Source organism: Enoplosus armatus, chromosome 6 (genome assembly GCF_043641665.1).
Source record: "Enoplosus armatus isolate fEnoArm2 chromosome 6, fEnoArm2.hap1, whole genome shotgun sequence".
In the NCBI taxonomy this organism is placed as follows: Eukaryota; Metazoa; Chordata; class Actinopteri; order Centrarchiformes; family Enoplosidae; genus Enoplosus; species Enoplosus armatus.
In genome coordinates, this window is record NC_092185.1 from 5,013,669 (window position 1) to 5,032,643 (window position 18,975).

The following is an 18,975-nucleotide window of genomic DNA, read 5'->3' on the forward strand; positions in this document are numbered from 1 at the left end:
TATAAGCAGTTGTTATACAGCACAGAAGTTGTGGGGAGGAGGTCGAGGTGGACGGCGGACAAAGATCAGGCTTCGTTTACACTCGTCATTTCAAGTGTCTCGTATTTGGATAAAATCCAGATTAGATTTAAGACTTTTATTTGGTTTTCTTCTGAAGAAAAATGTCTGCTCTTTATCAAATGCAGCTTTTTTTCCTGTGGCTTCAATGAAACAGGGGGAAAGACAGCTGATTTCAGTGTAACTCCAGTTTACAGGAGACAGAACCTGTGAGTGACCACTTCCACTTACTGTGCTGAGGCAGTTACACTTGGCAGGAGTAAAGATTACCTATTACACCTTTTCAGACGTCTCAAAACCAGCTCCCCGTGTGGTTTGAATGATGAGTCTCGATTGTGTCTTGGATGTTTGTACACTTTGCTTTTTTGATATCCGATAGTTATTCGAGCTGCCCAAGACGCATGAAGTGACCAAGTGTTAATAGTGACGCAAGAGGGCGGAGTCTCAAAAATGAGTCTCAAGTCAGTGTCGACTAACATTTAACCAAGACCACCATCTTTCCTGAATCTTAACTAAGAACGGATATTGTGTGAAAACAAATGAAATATTCCTCATTACATAGAAAACGAAAGATTCGAGGTAAGGTAATTCGAGCAGCTTTACATTTCATGACTGTAAATTTTAGGGAGGTGGGTATCTCCAGAGGATCCAGTCAAACAACCAGTTTAACTGGCGGATATGCCTTTGAACCACCCACCCACCCATCCATCCATCCATCCACGACCAGTGTTATAATGTGTTATAGTAATGTGATTACTTTCTTTCAGTAAAGAGTAGTGTAAGGGATGAAAATGAATTTGAATTAATAACCACCACTAATGTCAAATCTCTCTGTGGAGGTCAATAAGACATTTCAAAGTTCACTATCTGCTGTTTCTAAAAAAGAACTAATAAACTGTTTCCTTGTAATCCATGTTTCAGCCTCCATGTGATCCACTGTTCAGGTCTGATGGGTAAAAAAGAAGATTAACGACGCAGCACACAGCCTGACATGCAGCTACAACCCGTTGATCAAAAGGCTGAGTGTCGGTGAAGGTGCAGCTCCACCATCATCATGATTATTATCATTTGCTTATGAAAACCTGTTCCCAACCAGATGTCAATGAGTTGGAACCTTTTTTTCCACTACATTACAATAAAGGCTAGCATGTCTAAATTATGGGTTCTGATTACAGTCATTGAATCTTGGAATAGATAATAAGAACTGCCTCTGAAGTAGCTTTAACTTTTATTCAAGACCAATAATCATCCTCGAACTGCCTGCAATTGCTTTAATGCCTGTACGTTGATTATTATACATTATTCTGTTCTGTTTATAACTATTTCAGACTGTTCAAGCTATATTTATTTTCTCTATGTAACTGTGAAACTTATGTTCCTGTAACAGAGCATCTCTCAGACAAAATAACCTGAAAAAAAGTTACTAAATGCGCCACCGGTAAGCTTGCTTCACCTATAAACTGTTGTTTGAATATTTTCTATTCTTCTGTTGTGAAACAGACTCTTCAACAGAAAACAACCCAGATGTTCAGCGTGATGACTGTCTCAGTAAATCTTGCAGATGTTTGACGCTATTCCACTCTTTCGTGCTAATTATGTGTTGTGGTGTTGTTTCAGCCAGCAGCTGTTGTGTTTATTAGCAGGTATGCCAGCGGTCACATGACCCTCTGTCCTCGCTCTGATTGGCTGTTTGAGCTTCTTCCTCCAGAGGACAAAGAGCCCAACCAGGTCAGACAGGCTTCTGGGTCAGGACGGATATTAGCATGTCAATGGAGAACACACACACACACACACACACACACACACACACACACACACACACACTGTAAACATACCCGACCTTAAAGCACAGGGTGGGTTCTCTGAGTTTCATTTCAAAACAAGACAATAAAAACAGTAAAGAGCTGAAACGTATCTCCACTCCGCTGTATATCTATTAGTAGCTTTACACAAGACTGCCTTTATTTTAGGCTGCATTTTTCTAATATTCCATTGACTTTGAAAAGGTTTTAAAAGCTTAAAAGGCCAATTAACACCACCAGAGTTTTCACCAGGCAGGTGATAAGGGCCAATGAAGCTCTGGTAAAAAAAAAAAAAACAAAAAAAACTCCAGTGTGCCTCTCAGGTAGTCTACTTGAAAACTATTTTGTCCACTGAGCAGATATGGAAACCACCAGACTTTCACTGTAAACAGATCAAACCATGAATAAGGCTTAAAAGGCAATAAAAGTGAGATCTAAGAGATTTAAATTAATTCAATATGAAGCCTCTCATAATGTAATTGACTTTTTTCTTTATTGTATTTTCAAAAGGAGCATAAATATAAATTCACCTCTTGAACCTTAAATATTTCCCCTTGCTTTCCCTTTAAGTAGCTATAAAGTTAGAATTAGTTTCCACATTATGTCGATGTAACACAAACTGTATACATTATTCTGTATCATGCAGCTCCTCATTGAAGCTATATGATGTTTACACTTAGTGAAATATTAAAACCCAAGACTGTGACTGTTTTTTTTTCCCACAAAAGGGAAATATTCTAGACGTCTTGTGCATGTGAGCCTGAGTTGTTTGGTATCTTTGGAAACTTTGGGATCTCCCCTAGAATGTAAAATAAAGTTCTGTAAGTTTGAACAAAGTTTGGATTAAGAACATGAGGAAATATGGAGAAAGGTGCCATGTGTATTTTTTATTTATGGCTTTGACTCTTTACACTTTGGCTGCTTGTATCGTGGGAGCTGAGGCTCATTGTAAAGCTGCATGAATCTAAATCTGTTCTGGATGAAAACATTAGCAAAATGTTTGAGAACGTCAAAAGTAGCATCGCCCGGCTGAGACAATACATCCAAACTCCTACTACTACATGGCCAGTCAAGTTCAAAGCAAACCAGGACAAACAGAACCAGACCAAAAGTACACCAAAGATCACACAGGCGGTCTAAACTGTGAACCTGCCTCAACAAAACACAATCGTCGACATCATTGCTCCACGCCTCCACCGGGATGCGGCCTGCGGTCATTTCACAGTGAAGGCAACATTGTGCTATGAAGCTTAGAAAAGCAAACATTTGTTTAAGCTCCTTCCCATTCAGGTCAAAGTTCTATTCATGAGCTGAAACCACATTCAGACTGAAGGAAGAATCGTAAGAGAGGACAAACACAACTCACGACATCTTCATTTTCATCTTGTACATTCAACTACTGGTACTCAGAAGTTGTACCTAAACCTAACACCCCCCATAGCAGTCCTAAATCCACATCCAAAACTGAATTCCTAGCTGATGATTAGTTATTAATTCTATGGATGGAAATGTCTGTCTGTCACTCTGTCTGTCCACTACTTTGGTCCAGACTGAAATATCTCAACTACTTGATAGATTGTCGTGACATTTTGTACAGACATTCATGGTTCTTAGAAGATGAATCCTACTGACTTAAGTGATGCTCTGACTTTTCCTCTAGTGCCTCCATGAGGTTCACATTTATGTCTTTTTGTGAAATGTCTCCCAGATGTATTTCCCTAAAATCTGGAACAGATATTCATTGGACCCAGAAGATGAAACCATATCATTTCCATGATCCCCTGACTTTGTGTTTAATGCTAATTAGCAAATGTTAGCATGCTAAACTTGGATGTTGAACTTGGTTAACGTTATACCCGCCTCGCAGAGCCGCTAGCATGGCTGTAAATTGTTAGTCTTGTTGTGTACAGTATCTAGAATAAGGAGTACATAGACACCCTCTCCTCCAGAATTTCCATCTGAAATCACTTTAATCTGCATCTTTTAAATGTTAGTGCAACGTTTAAATAAGATGACTACAGATGAAAGAACACAACATTAAATATAATCAGCTGGGAACTCATGAACTATTCATGTTGGGAATGGCTGTTATAATCATATCAGCACAAGTCCCTGTTAGCATTAATAATTGATTACGTTTGGAGCAAAATTTCTAACGAAGAACCGAATGATGCTCAGAGAGGAAACTGACACACCTTCTGAACTCCTCCGGGTTGACAAGTCTGACTCATTATAATAATCAACATAATTTATCTTATTGAAGTCTCGCTTCACTGCTTCTTAAAGGATGAGGAGAAAAATGATAAGAGAATGGTGTAAAACGTGTTAAATGTTACAACCCAGACGTTTATTTAAGGGTAAAATAATCATATGGACAAGCTACTTATAGTGAAAGGTCAACATCATGTGATACTAGAATGATCAGAGGACAAATAACACAGATAATTAAATCTCTAGTGTTTACTGTGTCGAGCTCTCTTCAGTGCTAAAAGCTTCTTCTGATCCAGAAGGATCAAATAAACTGTGTGTGTGTGTGTGTGTTAGTGTGTGTGCTTATATTCACATGCAAATCCTAAAATGAGACTAAAGTGGGTAAAATTATATTCATGCGATTCTGCAGGACAAGGATGACACCGTTTTCCTGGATATTTTCAAATGAGACATCAGAGTCTGAACTGCTCTGCAGAAGCTGAAGTAACACAGAACTGTACTGAAGGGATCAGGGGATCAGTCCATTGCCCAAGAGTCAGCTGACGGTGGACAGCAACAACAATCTGACAACAATCCTCCAAATACGATTCAAAATTTTGAATGAGGCCTAATTTTGTCATTCTCAAGATGGTTCATTTCATTCATTATCATAGGAGGCTGAAAATGATTTGTTTCACCAAAAAAAAAGATAATAAATATGAGAGAGATTAGAGTGAAAAGTAGCATATAGGTTTTTAATGTGCTGTGTAACAACATTGTATGTACTGTATATACATGCGTCTCTCCCCATTAGCCCCCATACGTTGTGGAGTCCACCAGGGTACAATTCTGGGACCTCTGTTATATGCTGTGTTTATATACTGTACTTTCACATCATGTAGTCATTGCATTTTCTTTAATTGTTACATGGATGACACTCGCTGACAAAACAAAGATTATCATCACTGGTCCACATAAACTTACAAGTGCTAACATTCTACTAACCATGTTGAGATCTGGTTTTCGAATATCAAAAATATTTCAAGACTAGATTGTTGATTTCACATCTACCTGTACAATGTATAATTTGTCATACATACCTTCATTTGCTTTTGGCTCGATAGCCGTTCTTTTAACAACACTGCTGCTAAATTTCTAACTACAGCCATTAAAGATCATTTTGGTTACGTTTGCATTGGTTGCCTGTTTGTTTTAAGATTTTATCAACAATTCATTGGTTTAATTAATGTTGCAGCAGACTTGGAACAATGCTAAACTCTATAAACACATCAGTAATTTTTCAACTTCTTTCGGACACATCCTTTTAGCAGGAAGTGTAGCAAACATTAATCTCCTTGCTCTATGCTTATCTTATGCTTGGTCTTGGTTAGCAAGCGACTAACTGACGTACATACCGTACATACAATGGACCTACAGTCTATCTTCACTCCACAGCAACATTCCCACTTCCACTCGACACCAGATATGCTTTTGTGTTGCAACAAAATAAGCAAAGCGTCACTCAGAACAGCATCAAAATAATCACAGAGCCTTTAAGTCACTGAATTCACCAAAACGTCCCAGCCCTGATGACTGACAGGATATTATTCCAGTCCTGTAAACACAGCAGGTGAACTACATGCAGAGAAAGTAATCTGTTGCCGGCTTTCAACATTTTGTAACATAAACTTCTCCTGTGTTACTCACCTGCGTACGACCAGTCGATGTCTTCTGAGAACTTGCGCTGATTCCTGTATGCATATCCTTCAGCTGCAGGAGAGAGAGAGAGAGACGTTAGTTGTTGAGTATTAATGACAAATTATCGTGGATTAGATTGGATGTTTACCATGCTAAACTGTTTAATTTCTGCATCAACATCTTTAAAGTTCTTCCTTGAAAATAATTTATTTGGGCAGCCCAACCAGAAAGATCTGCCTCCACATACAAAGATGTTCTTTTATTTATTTTTGTCTTTTAAAACCCAAAATTTAAAGGCCACGTCCAAAGTCAATAAAAGCATCATGTTTTTCAAGATCTTTGTCTCTAATAACATTCAATCGATCTATATATTTATTTAATTAAAGACACATGACTTCAAATTAACTCCACAGATTACAACTTTGGTGGTTGTGAGGTTGTAAAAAGCTTTTCAGAATGAATGAAGCCAGACAAATGTCTTTTTAAATTCCTGAGCTGACAGATTTATTAGCAGGTTGGACTTTAATGGTTTGACTGTCGGTGTGTTATTACTGATGTGATTTTATTTGATTTCTTCCCTGACAAGTCACTGCTAAGGTTGCACTGAACAGCTGCCAAACATCAACACATACTTTCAACTATCCAGCAGCTGAAAACTGCCACAGGCTCTGTTCCACTGAAACAATACAAAGCTGCAGAGCATCCACGAGTCACTTACGAGTGACCTTGTTTGTCATGTTGAGCTTTTATTTGGTTTGTTTTCTATAAACCCCAGCTGCTTGAAACAGATTGTGTAAAATGTCTTCATCTTTTCTTTACCGCTCCCTCCTCCCCTCAGTCTCTAAACCTCTCAAACTCTGCTGTCAACATGCCCATGTGGGTTAGTGATTAACTGTGGCAACAAACCTGTGGCCATATTAGATGCAAGTGGGTTCACTTAAGCCCACAAGGTTCTGCTATTATCAATGCATTTCAGTATAATGAGATGCAGCACAACAGCAGCACTAATAAAAACTTAACATGGTATTCTTCAGACAGAGGTCCCTATTGTAGGCTGTTGTATTGGATTGCATTAGACTGCACAGGGGTATATAATAAACTGGTAACTTAGTGTAACTGCAAAGAAGATGTACACAACCAACCCAGTACAGGCGCAGGAAAAAAAGCTGGATACAAAGGAAAAAAGAGAGGTAACAGTAATGTTTATTTGACAATCATCAAGGTAAACAAGAAGCAAGTTATAAAGTCAAAAGTGACAGGAATCTAAACACAGCTGACATTTTGACTTGTCAAACACAGGTGTAACGAATGAAATGAATAATGGCTTTGGTCAGATTTAAAACAGTGGCTGAGGCCATTGTGGGACCTGCGCAATTTCACTGCTCCAATATGTTCCACAGAGTCGCAACAAACGGCAACCACGACTGAGTGCTAAAGACAACGTTGACAACGTGTCCTAAGCTGCAGTTCCTCTATTGGCCACTAGATCCACGAAAACTCTGACTGTATTGAAGTGAATGGGGAAACCTCCAATCTCGCTCTACAAATACAAAGTCAATGGAGTGTTTTCACAACAGGTTGAGGTGTCAGGCGATAATTTCAGTTCTCCTCATGTCAGTAAAAATGGAAATGATTGATCTATTAATTACTTTTTGGCATTTTATGCCTTTATGAGAGGGTCACCAGTAGAGAGATGAGGAATGACAATAAAGATCAGCAGCTGGACTAGGATAGGGGACGTTGTGGTTCATGGTCAGTACCTTAACCCGTAAGTCACTCTGTGCCCCACAGAGGGGTATCTTTAAGGGCATATTTACCTGACTGACAGGTGTAGCAACCTATCAGAACGTGTAGGCTCCACCTTTTAGGCCATCCCTACCTGACTACCTTCCTCTCGACCTCGCTGAGTAGCTAGGTTCACGCCGACTCTCAGTTACGTACTGTATATAATGAGATCCTGGCGCGGTGTGATGTCAGGAGGTGACATCATTAACCCGAGCGGCTGTCGCATTAATGAAGTGCAGTCGACGCCCAGAGGGGCCGTTAGAGAACAACACCTCATTACCATAACAGAGCGCTGACTGAGAAACAAAGAGCAGAGGTCACATGACACACAGAGGAAATAAAGTGACGTGATGAGGTGTGTGTTCACATGCAGCCACAATTCTGAGAAAAATGTTGGGAATTCATTGATGGAATTTCCTCCAATGGGAAAAACATGCACTGCCTTTGGTTTCTACTCATAAATGCTTACGTTGTAATGAGTGACTGGTTTATGAGGTTTCTTCCATTCTTTCCCTGTTAAAAGGTTTTTTTTGGGGTGAGGTTTTCCTCATTCGAGTCGAGGGTCTAAGGACAGAGGGTGTTGTATGCTGTGCAGATTGTAAAGCCCCCTGAGGAAAATTGCGATTTGTGATATTGGGCCATATAACCAAAAATTGACTAGACTCGATTGGCTATGAATGCTGCCTAAGGGTATGTTCACAACCTGCCAGCACTTTTCTATACTGAAGCTGCCAAGGTTATTAAAAGACTGCTGCCATCAAAACAACAATCCACTTCGAGTCTTTTTTTTTCTTGGCAGGGTAGAAAAGCGGATTTCTCAGGAACATGGTGAGAAATTTTAAAAGCTTTTCTTCTGAGCTAACAAATCACACTTAAGGGCAAACTGGGTTTGGGTTTCTCACAATAACAATAACAAACGAACTTATATCCACCCTAGTTTCATCAGGACACATTGTCTAGGAACCATAAATGTTAGTGTCAAAGTTTGTGCCAATCCATCCAATAGTTTTCGCTATATTTCACTCTGGACCAAAGTGGTGGACTGACCGACTGACCCGCCAACCACGTCATGTCAACTTTAAAAGAGTTCTCCACCGATTTAAGATTCCACTCTCATAATGTTGTCAGACTCACGATGAACAGTTTAAAACAAAAAGGCTCAAAATCTCTGCAGCAGAATCAGAAATATCTGCGTTTTTATTCCACACATTCTTCTTCCCTGTCAAAACCCGGAGCCTTCATTACCCACAGTGCAACTTGACCACCAACAGTTCGATCAGAGTTTGACTGAATGGGAGCAAATCAATACATTTTCATGTCCTACTTATAACTCAAATATCAAATATAAAGAATCCTCCACATGAACCAAAATGTAGTCAGTGTCACCAACTTCAAACTAGGAAAATCATCTTGTCAGAAATCCCTGTGTTTAGAGACTCCTTCCCAAATTAAATTTCATGACCCGGTCGATTCAGTATTAGTCTGCAGTAAATTAGGAGACGAGGTCTCCTGCTGTGCGGTGTTTATTCCCCCTGAGATCTGGATGATAGCGGTCTAATCCGGGATTACATGTTTGACAGTCTGCAGAGGGAAGACGTCGCATGCGGGGCAGCAACTTCAGTTCAACTCCTCAGTATGAAGACCTTCATGCGGGAAGTAAAGTTCTCATGTAAAGCAGGAGTTTTCCAGGCAGGCTGCCAGTAATCTCACAGAGTAGCTGCATTAGATTAAGTGTTTATGAGCAAAGAGGAGATCACAATCACTTTGAAAGTTTGGATCAGATTGGGTATTAAAAGTTCCTGCAGGGTGGCTTTAATGTACAGAAGAACTGCAGAGGGAGCAGATGGAAAGACTTTCTGTGTGGTTCAAATCAATAGCAGGATAAATGATTTAATTCCAACTAAGAAATAAGACAATAAGGCCTGTATGAAATTAAAGATTGACGATCACATTATATCGATTATTTGGATTGAAGATCATGCGATTTGATCCAAAGCTCCAGAACAGAGATTGACTTCAACCATAATGTTCCTCACAATGTTTAATTCTTTCTTTCGGAGCTTTTAATGCTTTATTAATTGACAATTTCATAACGTGATCACGTGTCAGGATCACAAAATGATTCCACTGATGAATGAAATACACACGATGGACTATGTATACTGTATACTGTACTGTGTATACTTGTATTTGGGTTCAGAAGACCAGGGCCCAGGTTCACAAAAGCATCTAAAGGATAAGATGATCTTAGTCCTGCTGTAGGTCTGTGGGCTAAGATCATCTTGGCCTTAAGAAGCTTTTGGGAAATGTGGCCCTGTGAGATCAGAGTGCTACACCACTACGATGCAACTAGAATGAACCAGTGGTGGAAAGTAACTAAATACATTTACTCAAGTTACTCAAGCTTTCAGGTACTTTTATCACATTTCAGATGTCTATGAGTTGTTATCAGTTCCACCAAAGAGACATTTCCCTTCTAATCTCACATGGTTTCTTTTGAAAATCATTCAATATTTCACAAAAATGAGAGAAATGAAAACAGATTTTTGTATCAGGACTTCGTCTTTTCTTCTTTCCTCTCCCATTAATCATCTCTCGACCTCTCAGATTCGTCTGGTGACCCTTTGGAGGGACCTGACCCCTAAGTTGGGAACCTCAGGTATGTAAAGTTAAAACAAGCTCCACCTCAGTATTAACAATCTAATAATGACATACTGTATATAATAATATACGTCACAGGGGACAAAATCCCTCTTAATAAGTAGTAGTAGTATTTTCAATGCAAGACTTTTACTTGTAATTGAGTATTGTTGTATTTCTACTTTTACTCATGAAGATAAAATGTCATTAAAGTAAATACAAGTGACTAACAGAGCCTGTCTCAGTTATACATTATAACCAGCAGTAGGAAGACATTTCTCTTTCTTGAGAGAATAAAGCTGTTCTTGTTCTTCTGGTCTAGTGGAACATCACAGGATGGTCCAGTCTTACATTTCACTTTCGTTAAAGCGTAGAAAGTTTAATCCCTAAATCTAAAGAAGGCTGAAATGTAGAAACATGATCGAAATCCAGCCGAGAAGACTCTAAACTTTTTTTCTGAGGTATAAAAGACTGACAGAGCGCCAGAGTGGAACTAAACCTCCTGTTGAGGCAGAAACTCGCTCCCTGCCACATTCCCATGAATCATTGCATGACCATACATAGAGAATGAATGTGATTTACTGCAACGCATTCCAGCTGCGTTACAGCTCCTGCCGGCCGGCCGCTGCTCGTTTCCTTCAGAAAGCAGCAATAAAGAAACAATCAGGCCAGCAGGAAGAAGTGACATCGTTTTTCTTGTCCTGATGTTTCTTTGCGGTCGCCTCGCTCTGGTGGTGTTATTCAACACTCAGACTGTGGCAGGGTCACGACCTCTAGTTTAAAAGGTCAGAGGTGAGAAGTTCAACTAACAAGGAGCTTTTATTCCCCCCAAAGTGAGGCAAGGATGTTTCTACATCGTTATCACCTCAGGATGGAGGCTGCTGGTCCACAGACAAATATCTCAAGTACTACTGGAAAGACTGTCGTCAAACATTTCCTCTTTTACACAAGATATAGAGTGCAAAAGTGGAAGGTGGTATACGTTAGGTCACTTCCAGTTGAAGCTCTTTAAGGCTTGGAGGGATATGAAACTCTCCTTGTTAAATCATCAGTACAAAAGATGAACAGCTAGCGGCTCTGTGAGGCTGAACTTAATGCTAACATCAGCATGCTAACAAGCCTAACATGCTAAACATGCTAATGTTTATCAGGTATAATGTTTACCATGTTGTGCCAGATTAAAAGTTAAGGGATCACCTTAAAATTTTACAATTCGTCCTGACGGGAACATGAATGTCCGAACCAAATTTTATGGCAATCAATCCAATAGTTTTTGAGACATTTCACTCAAAACCACAAATGTCAGCCTCAATGTGGTGCTAGAGGAAAAGTCAGAGGATCACCAAAGTCATTGGGATTCATCTTCTGGGGAACATGAATGTCTGTACAAAATTTAATGGCAATCCATCAATTAGTTGTTGAGATATCTCACTGGGCCGACAGACATTGCGATCCCTAAAACCAAACAGCTAGCGTTATACGACTCCAAGGTACAAGCTTGTGGACATAAAGCCCCCCCCCCCCCCCCCCCCCCCCCCCGGTCCTGTTTCTCCCTCTGTGACCTTGGTCAGGTGGGTCAGTACAGACAGGAAGCTGTGAGCTCCGTCTCTGTTAAGGTGGAAATGGAGACCAGACAGTGTAAACAGAAGCTCTGACATGAAACACCTGTCGGCTCCCTCAACAGCACATCAGCAGGGGTCTATTACAGCCTGTGTGTGCGTGTGTTTGCACTCTTTGCATGGATGTGTGTGTTTAAAAGAAAAAGTGATGCTGTTTTGTTTTCTTGTCTTCGGCCAGTCATACTAATACCTGTTTAAAAGTGTGTATGTGTGTGTGTGTTCAGTCAGGTGTAGTTTCCCTTCGTCGGTGCTAAGTATCAACAAGATTATCGCCTGAGCTCATCTTTCTCCTCGGCGCTCTGGCTGTCGTCCACCTCGCGTGGCGCTGCTTTAACAGCCAGCGATGTGCAGCGACCCGAGCGTCTCAGGTGACTTTTCGTCTACTGAACTGTGCGATGACCGAACCAGGGAGGCCCGGAGAAGCCCTGCAGGATTAGGGTCAAGCCCTGTTATAATCCTGTTTGAATATCAGAAAGACATCCAGGGGCTGAAATCATCAGATGACTCAGTTTATTTTAGTTCAAAATCTACACTTAGATAGTTTTTCAAACTGGTCCCAGAGAATTACACCATTATGAAGTAGATGTTGGAGAAATTGAAATATTTTGAATTGACGCTGGTGTGTGCAGAACATGTTAGGGATAACTGTAGGTTACAGAGGCCAAAACTTCTAAATCTCAACATCACATCATGTGGCCCTGCGGGTTTCAAATTAAACACTGGAGGTGAACTTGATAGGTTAATGTTATACTCTAAATCTGTGTATAAAGTATAAAACATCCATCAACATGTCAATTATCTTTATGATATCAAATCAAAAATGGTCTGCAAATACATTCTAAACCTAAAAACATGTCCCCTTGATTGAGGATCTAGATTATTCATGAGACAGTTAATATTTTTCTTTAAAATGTACAACTTATTGTTTTGTCTCATGAACAAGCCATGTAACTAATAAAAGGCTTTTTTTCTTTATTGTACATCATTTTAACTTCTTTGTTAAAGAGCCCCAGCAGTAGTTTATTAACTGAATGCCACAGACGTGACTTTTACCTTTACTTCATCTGTGTATGTCCCACTTTATAGTGTGAAATGCCAAATATTATGTGAAAATAATGCAGACGTTTAATGCAGGCATTGGTCAAACCTGTGGGGAAAACTGAAATCTCAATGTCATTTCAGGGACTATATATCAGGACTGAATATCATATAGATTTATGATAAGTCGTCTTTTGTGGGTGTTCTTGCATTAGCAAAAGGCACCAGTGTAACTTCAGATCAAAGTGACTCTGACTGACACTCAGAGCATCTGCTGCCTCAGTTTCACGCCATCACTTCCTCACCGTGTGTCTGATCCTCTCTGCGCTGCAGGACAAACACGACCTGTCCGACATGTACACATCAAACGCTGCAGGCTTCAGTTACAGACCACACTAGCGTCGTGACGATACCCGTTACATGAGTTGGGTTGGAAACCTTTTGTGTCACTAACTACAAAGAAAACACCTGCTGAGTGCCTGTGTTGGACAGGAAATGTTAAAACTTGAGGCTGCAGTGTTGCAACCACAATACTGATGATTTAGCTATTCCTCCAAATGTTTAAAGGTGTGAATCTTGGACCTCTTTCAACCTAAACAGACTAAACTGTGTTTTATTTATTTATCTTGAGTTTTTGAAATCTGCACTTAATTTATTTCATAATAGTTACTAATTTAATATTGAATACTTTGGGTTTCCATAAATACCTGTGTATAACATTTATTCCAAGTCTATATCTTAGTAAATGAAGACCTGCCTTTAATTAGAAATCAGTATATTGTTGATGGGGGTGATGACGAAATAGTTATTGCTATATTTTTTATTCAACCTTTTTTGACGAATCATTTCGTTTCCTCACGGCCCGGTAGGAAATCTTTCACGGCCCAGGGATTAGGAACCTTTCTGCCATGGGCATCAAATGATGTTACGCTACACAACGTGGCCAGTGTTTGTTGCCCTTTAGAGAGAGAAAAAATCCTGTTATTGTATTGATCGAGAATTACTGGAGAAATAAGACAAGAGCTCAGTAGACTAAGTTTTGTTAAAGGAGCAAAATCATAAACAAGAAAAGAAAAGCTGATTTAAGACGGTATGGGAGGGTGATTGAGCAGGAGAAGGGGGAATGTAATTTGAGGGGGGGTACATGCTTATGTTCTACTGGAAAAGAGTGAATGAGTAGAATAGATTCTATGGAGAACTCTTGCTCAGCGTCTGTACGAAGAGAAAAAGACCACAACTGTGTCAGTGTGTTTATTCAGTGGAGAGTGGCCGGCTCTGCGCTCCGGTCTGTGGGAGCCCCGCAGCCTCCAGCCGGACGCTGAATAAGAGGATTAGGCGAGTCCTGGGAGAGCCGGGACGTCCACAGACTGTGGGGGTGAGAACTGGTGCCCACGCCAGAATGTGCGACAACCCCGCCCCCCGAATCCCTGCCCCTCTCCTGATGCCAAGGAGACGAGGGTCTGAGGAGGGTGGGGGTGGTTTGAGTAATACCAACCGCTCAGACTGGGAGGGTATGGCAGGTTAATCTGTGGACAGTCTGTGCTTTTATTTCTTTAAGGACCATACCGGGGGCACCATGTTCTAGCTCTTTAACAACACATTTTCCAGATACAGTAGCTTCCTTCCAGGCAGCCGCTGGTTTAATTTCACATTTCTATGAAAATCAGCTTGCAGAGACTTGAAAGTGTCAGCAGATAGAAAATCCATAACAGTTTTGTCACCTCTTCAGTGTAAAACCTGATGTGTATGGTCTGGTTTGGGAAAAGGGCACCAGGAATTGAATTTTTACGAGCCTGATCAGTCAATCAGACCGAATTGGCATTCTGATTTACTTCATTGTGTTCAGGATAGGGAGTGATTTGTTTTGTCCTCACCAACAAGTGATGTGTCCTCCTTCGTCAATTCATTTTCATTAGACACGGAAGCTGCGGTGCACCTTGTTAGTTAGTTAAACTTGTAAACATAGTGATTATGCTCACCAAATGTTGGTCAGTGGAGTGATAATATACTCTGACGTTTAACAGGTAAAATGTGTACCATGTTCACAATCTTAGTTTACATATTAGCATGCTAACATTTGCTAATGAGCACAAAACACAAAGTACAGCACAGGCTGATGAGCTTGAGTTGACGTGGTGTTTGGTCATAAAGTATTGGACAAATGGATAATTTGACCTGATGATGGCGCTAGAAGAAAAGTCAGAGGATCAACAGAGTTATTACAATTCATCCTGCGGGGGACATGAATGTCCAAACCGATATTAGTCGAATTAACCAAATTTACCAGAGACAGTTCTTGGGATATTTCACTCAAAACCAAAACCAACCATGTGTGAGGTGGTTCCTTATCGTTAAATTTAATATCATGTTTTCCTAATCAGGTTGTGGTCTTTTCCTGAGTGGAGCCTTACAGACCGCGTTTTCAAGCCAAGAGGATCCACCGGTAAAACAATTTTGTTATACTGTAGATTGTAAAGCTTTAGGGTTATGACCATAGTTGGAGTTTAGGTCTGTCAGGTGTCGGGGGTGGGATTTGCACCCAATGAGAGAGCAACCTCTGCCTGGCAGGCTGAGCTCAGGGCAGGAACGCATCTTGGAAGCTTCTAAGCTCAGTGAATGGGACGATGAGCCTGAACAGCTGGGGTGTTTTACACTTCAGAGGTCTGACCGCAGGCCTGATCTTTCAGCACACACCACAGAGCAGACAACCTCTGCTGTCATAACATGTCCGCTAAAGCTACTGTACATGTCCGGCTACTTGATTTTATGTTTATTTGTCACAAACCTCCCATCATCCACTTCAGGTCCCCTCGTGGAGGAGAACTGTAAAATTAAGACAGTATAAATCTCTTGTGACCAGTTAACAGAGAGCTGAAGCAGCTCGTTGTGTCTGTAGATCCATTCAGTTCTCAGGCAAAGTGAAAAGACCTGACGGACAGAGCCCGCCTCTGTCAGAGCTACTGAAAACAATGCTGGATTGTGGGTTATAGTTTATTTCCTAAGTCATATATTGCCTCGCACTTCCTGTCAGCAACTGTGAGGGCGAACACTCCTTTAGGAGCAAAGGAAAAATCCTCCTTTTGAGCAAGAATCTCATATGGAGGAGGTCGAGGTGGATGAATGGCTCAACAAAGAGTTTGACTTTGACACCACAGATCTCTGTTTCCACCACAGTTTCCTGTTTCCTTCCAACAGTCAGTGTTGGTTTCTTTTAACACGAAAACAATCTTTCCCCAATCTCAGTAGTTTTAGCTCCCAAACTTAACCAAACCTTAAAATAGAGTTGGCAGATCAGACAGTGGTCCAATCAATATTTGTGGTCAACTGTAAAAGTTTTGAAGGCCAACCTCAGTACTGTTGAGACAAAGAATTTATATATTTACACCATGACTGTTTTCTGAGACTAGACGACCTCCAACATGACAAACCTGTGTGTCCATCTGCCAGCTTTACTGCCCTACAAGCCAAACACAGTAACTACATAGTGGGTAAGTCTACAGACCACAACCAGAATCTTCTATAGTAAAATCTGTTTTACTATATAGAAATTATTACCAAAAAAACAACAACAAGAAAACCCTACAAAACAGCTGCAGTGGCTGCCAACAGGCTACCTGGTGATATAGCATTAGCTAAAGCTAATTTACCCACTTTTCCTATCCATTTCCTGTTACTGATGATAATAATCATAATGGGGGAAAAAAACCCATAACACCAGATAAACTAGTCCCTCTAAAAGGTAGCGTCTCTGCAGCCTCTGGTGGGAGTTAATTGAACGAGCTCATTTGTTAAACTGGTCAAGAAAGCTGAAGAAACAAGAACATAGTTTGTTTCCCCCGCGGCAGTATTTACATGTTTTTAGGTTATGTTAGGTTTGTGACAATGACTATTAATCAGCCTAAAAAAGGCAAAATAGCGTAAATATATGTTTTATCTCCTATCTGAAGAGAACTACAGTATTTTTAGTAGGTAAAAAAAAACCCATTTGGATTCAAGGGCAGCAAAACAACATTTCCAAACTGGCTTTGAATCTGTATTGGTGGTGAAGTAGAGTTTGACCTTTGTGAGGCGCAGACAGCAGAGTGATTCATCAAAGTGCTCCTGCTGGATTTATTCACAGCAGAACTTCCATAAAAACTCAGAAATCCACTATGAGACCACCTACGTGAAGTCAAAGCGCCTCGTCACATCGCTGCAGGCATTAGACAAATGAAAAGTCAGTTCTACCTTAAAAATCCCTCCAAACCGCTGCTGGGAGCATGAACACAGGGGAGAACTGGCTGTGGAAAACTAAACTCATCAGCCGAACAGAGGCCTCGGGGTTGACGTTCTCCTCATCGATCAGCCGCTCTCATCTTTCCCTTTTAACTATAAATGGCAAAGAACAAAAGCTGTGGATTATCTAAGCAGAGTCCATCAGCCCTAAAAGGAGGATGAAACATGAAAGAAGCAGAGCTGCTGAGAGGATGATTTCACATGTGCACGCCAGGAATGAAGCCAGGAAAACAGGAGCTCGAATAAAATGAAAATATGAAGTGGTGCTGCGAGGATATCTTCTTCACTAAGTCACCTAATGTAGTATTGAGTATTAAAATCTTTTTTCCCTTTAAAAGTAGAAACATTTGAGTAAAATGTTTTCAGTGCCGTTACATGTACGTTTAAATGAGGCAAATCATTCCATGTGAACGACTTCACTTTAATGAAACGTCTGAAATTAATTGATCAGGTTGATGAGAAACAAGATCTATTTGTATTTAAGAAAAACATACATACACTCAAAACTTGTTAACAACAACATGAACTAAGAGATGTCTGCAGGCGAACACAGCTGACGTTTGGTGAAATCTGGACCTAAATATCTCTCAGATATCTTATTGACTTTGTCAAGACGTCAAGATGTCCATCACTCCTGCATCTTATAGAAGGGATATTTTGACAAATGTATTAATCTACACAAACTCTGAGAGTCACACGTAGGTTTTTGTATTAGTAGTAGTCGACCCACAGTCTTTTTACACAGGCCGGTAAGGAGGGCTTTGCAATATAATAAGTGCAAGTTTATCTGCTTTTCTATATCCAGACAAGACGCCTTTTACTCTTATATAAGATGTAAAAGTATATCCAGAGTTTTTGTTATGTTAGAATCAAGGACCTGAAAAAGGTATGTTTACGTATTATGTGGCCTAGAGGTAACATGTACTAACTAAACAGCAATGGACCCAGTATTGACCCCTGAGGGATCTCACATATGACGTCAACTATCCTAAATGTATAATTCCCAAGAGAAAATGATGTGTGTAGGATACGAACCAGTCAAGTGCTGAGCCAGTGATCAATTGTGTTGAATGAAATGAAATCTAATAACACTAAAAAAAGAAACGTCAAAATGTCACCGTTCATTTGTAGAAATCAACTATCTGCTTATGGATTTAAGGAATGGGATATTAGAGATCGGGCCTAACACACGCATGTCAACATGTAACCCTGCACATTTTATTTTTTTTACACTACTTTTGTCTCTGATGCACTTAGTGAGTAGTGAGAGGACATGGACCTCACTATTGGAATTAGATGACTCTTTGTGGGGAAAAAAGGTTGGCATAAAAAACTTAAAATACACCACCAATTCATTTTTTTGTTCATAAGTAGATGTGAATTAATTCTGTTTCTGTTAATTTCTGTTCCAGGATGGTTTGTATTTCTGCTTATAATTTCTTTTTATTTTCTGGCCTCCTCCTGTCAGTCAACACACTCACTTCAGTGTGTCTGTGTGTGGTCATGGTTTTAACTTGTAACTGCAGTGTAGCGTCTCTGGTCTACGTCCTCCAACACCAGCTTCACCTCACTGAACTGTGATAAGACTGAATAGCTTTGTGTGTGTGTGTGTGTGTGTGTGTGTGTATGTGTGTGTGTGTGTGTGTGTGTGTGTGTGTGTGTGTGTTCATGCACTCATGTGTGACCTGTATCTGTAGTCAGAAACAAATGATCTGTCCCGGGGGAGAGCAGATGAATAATGGATCTGACCGTCTACAGTTTCCTTCAGCAGCATCTCTGCTGGGCTTCAGCCGCCATGTTAGTTGTGTGCTGCCAGTTGAACAAGAAGCAGGTTTTGTCTCCCGCTCTAACCAATCAGGAGTGAGTGTCAT

General features: G+C 40.4%; 1 protein-coding gene across 1 annotated transcript in view; it reads right to left on the reverse strand.

The window, feature by feature from the left end:
• ptprz1a (protein tyrosine phosphatase receptor type Z1a) overlaps window positions 1–18,975 on the reverse strand; it is a 77,568-nt gene that overhangs the window by 42,833 nt on the left and 15,760 nt on the right. The window contains exon 2 of the mRNA XM_070906732.1: window positions 5,757–5,819. Coding sequence (XP_070762833.1) covers window positions 5,757–5,819 — 63 coding nt within the window. The remainder of the gene's footprint in view (window positions 1–5,756; window positions 5,820–18,975) is intronic.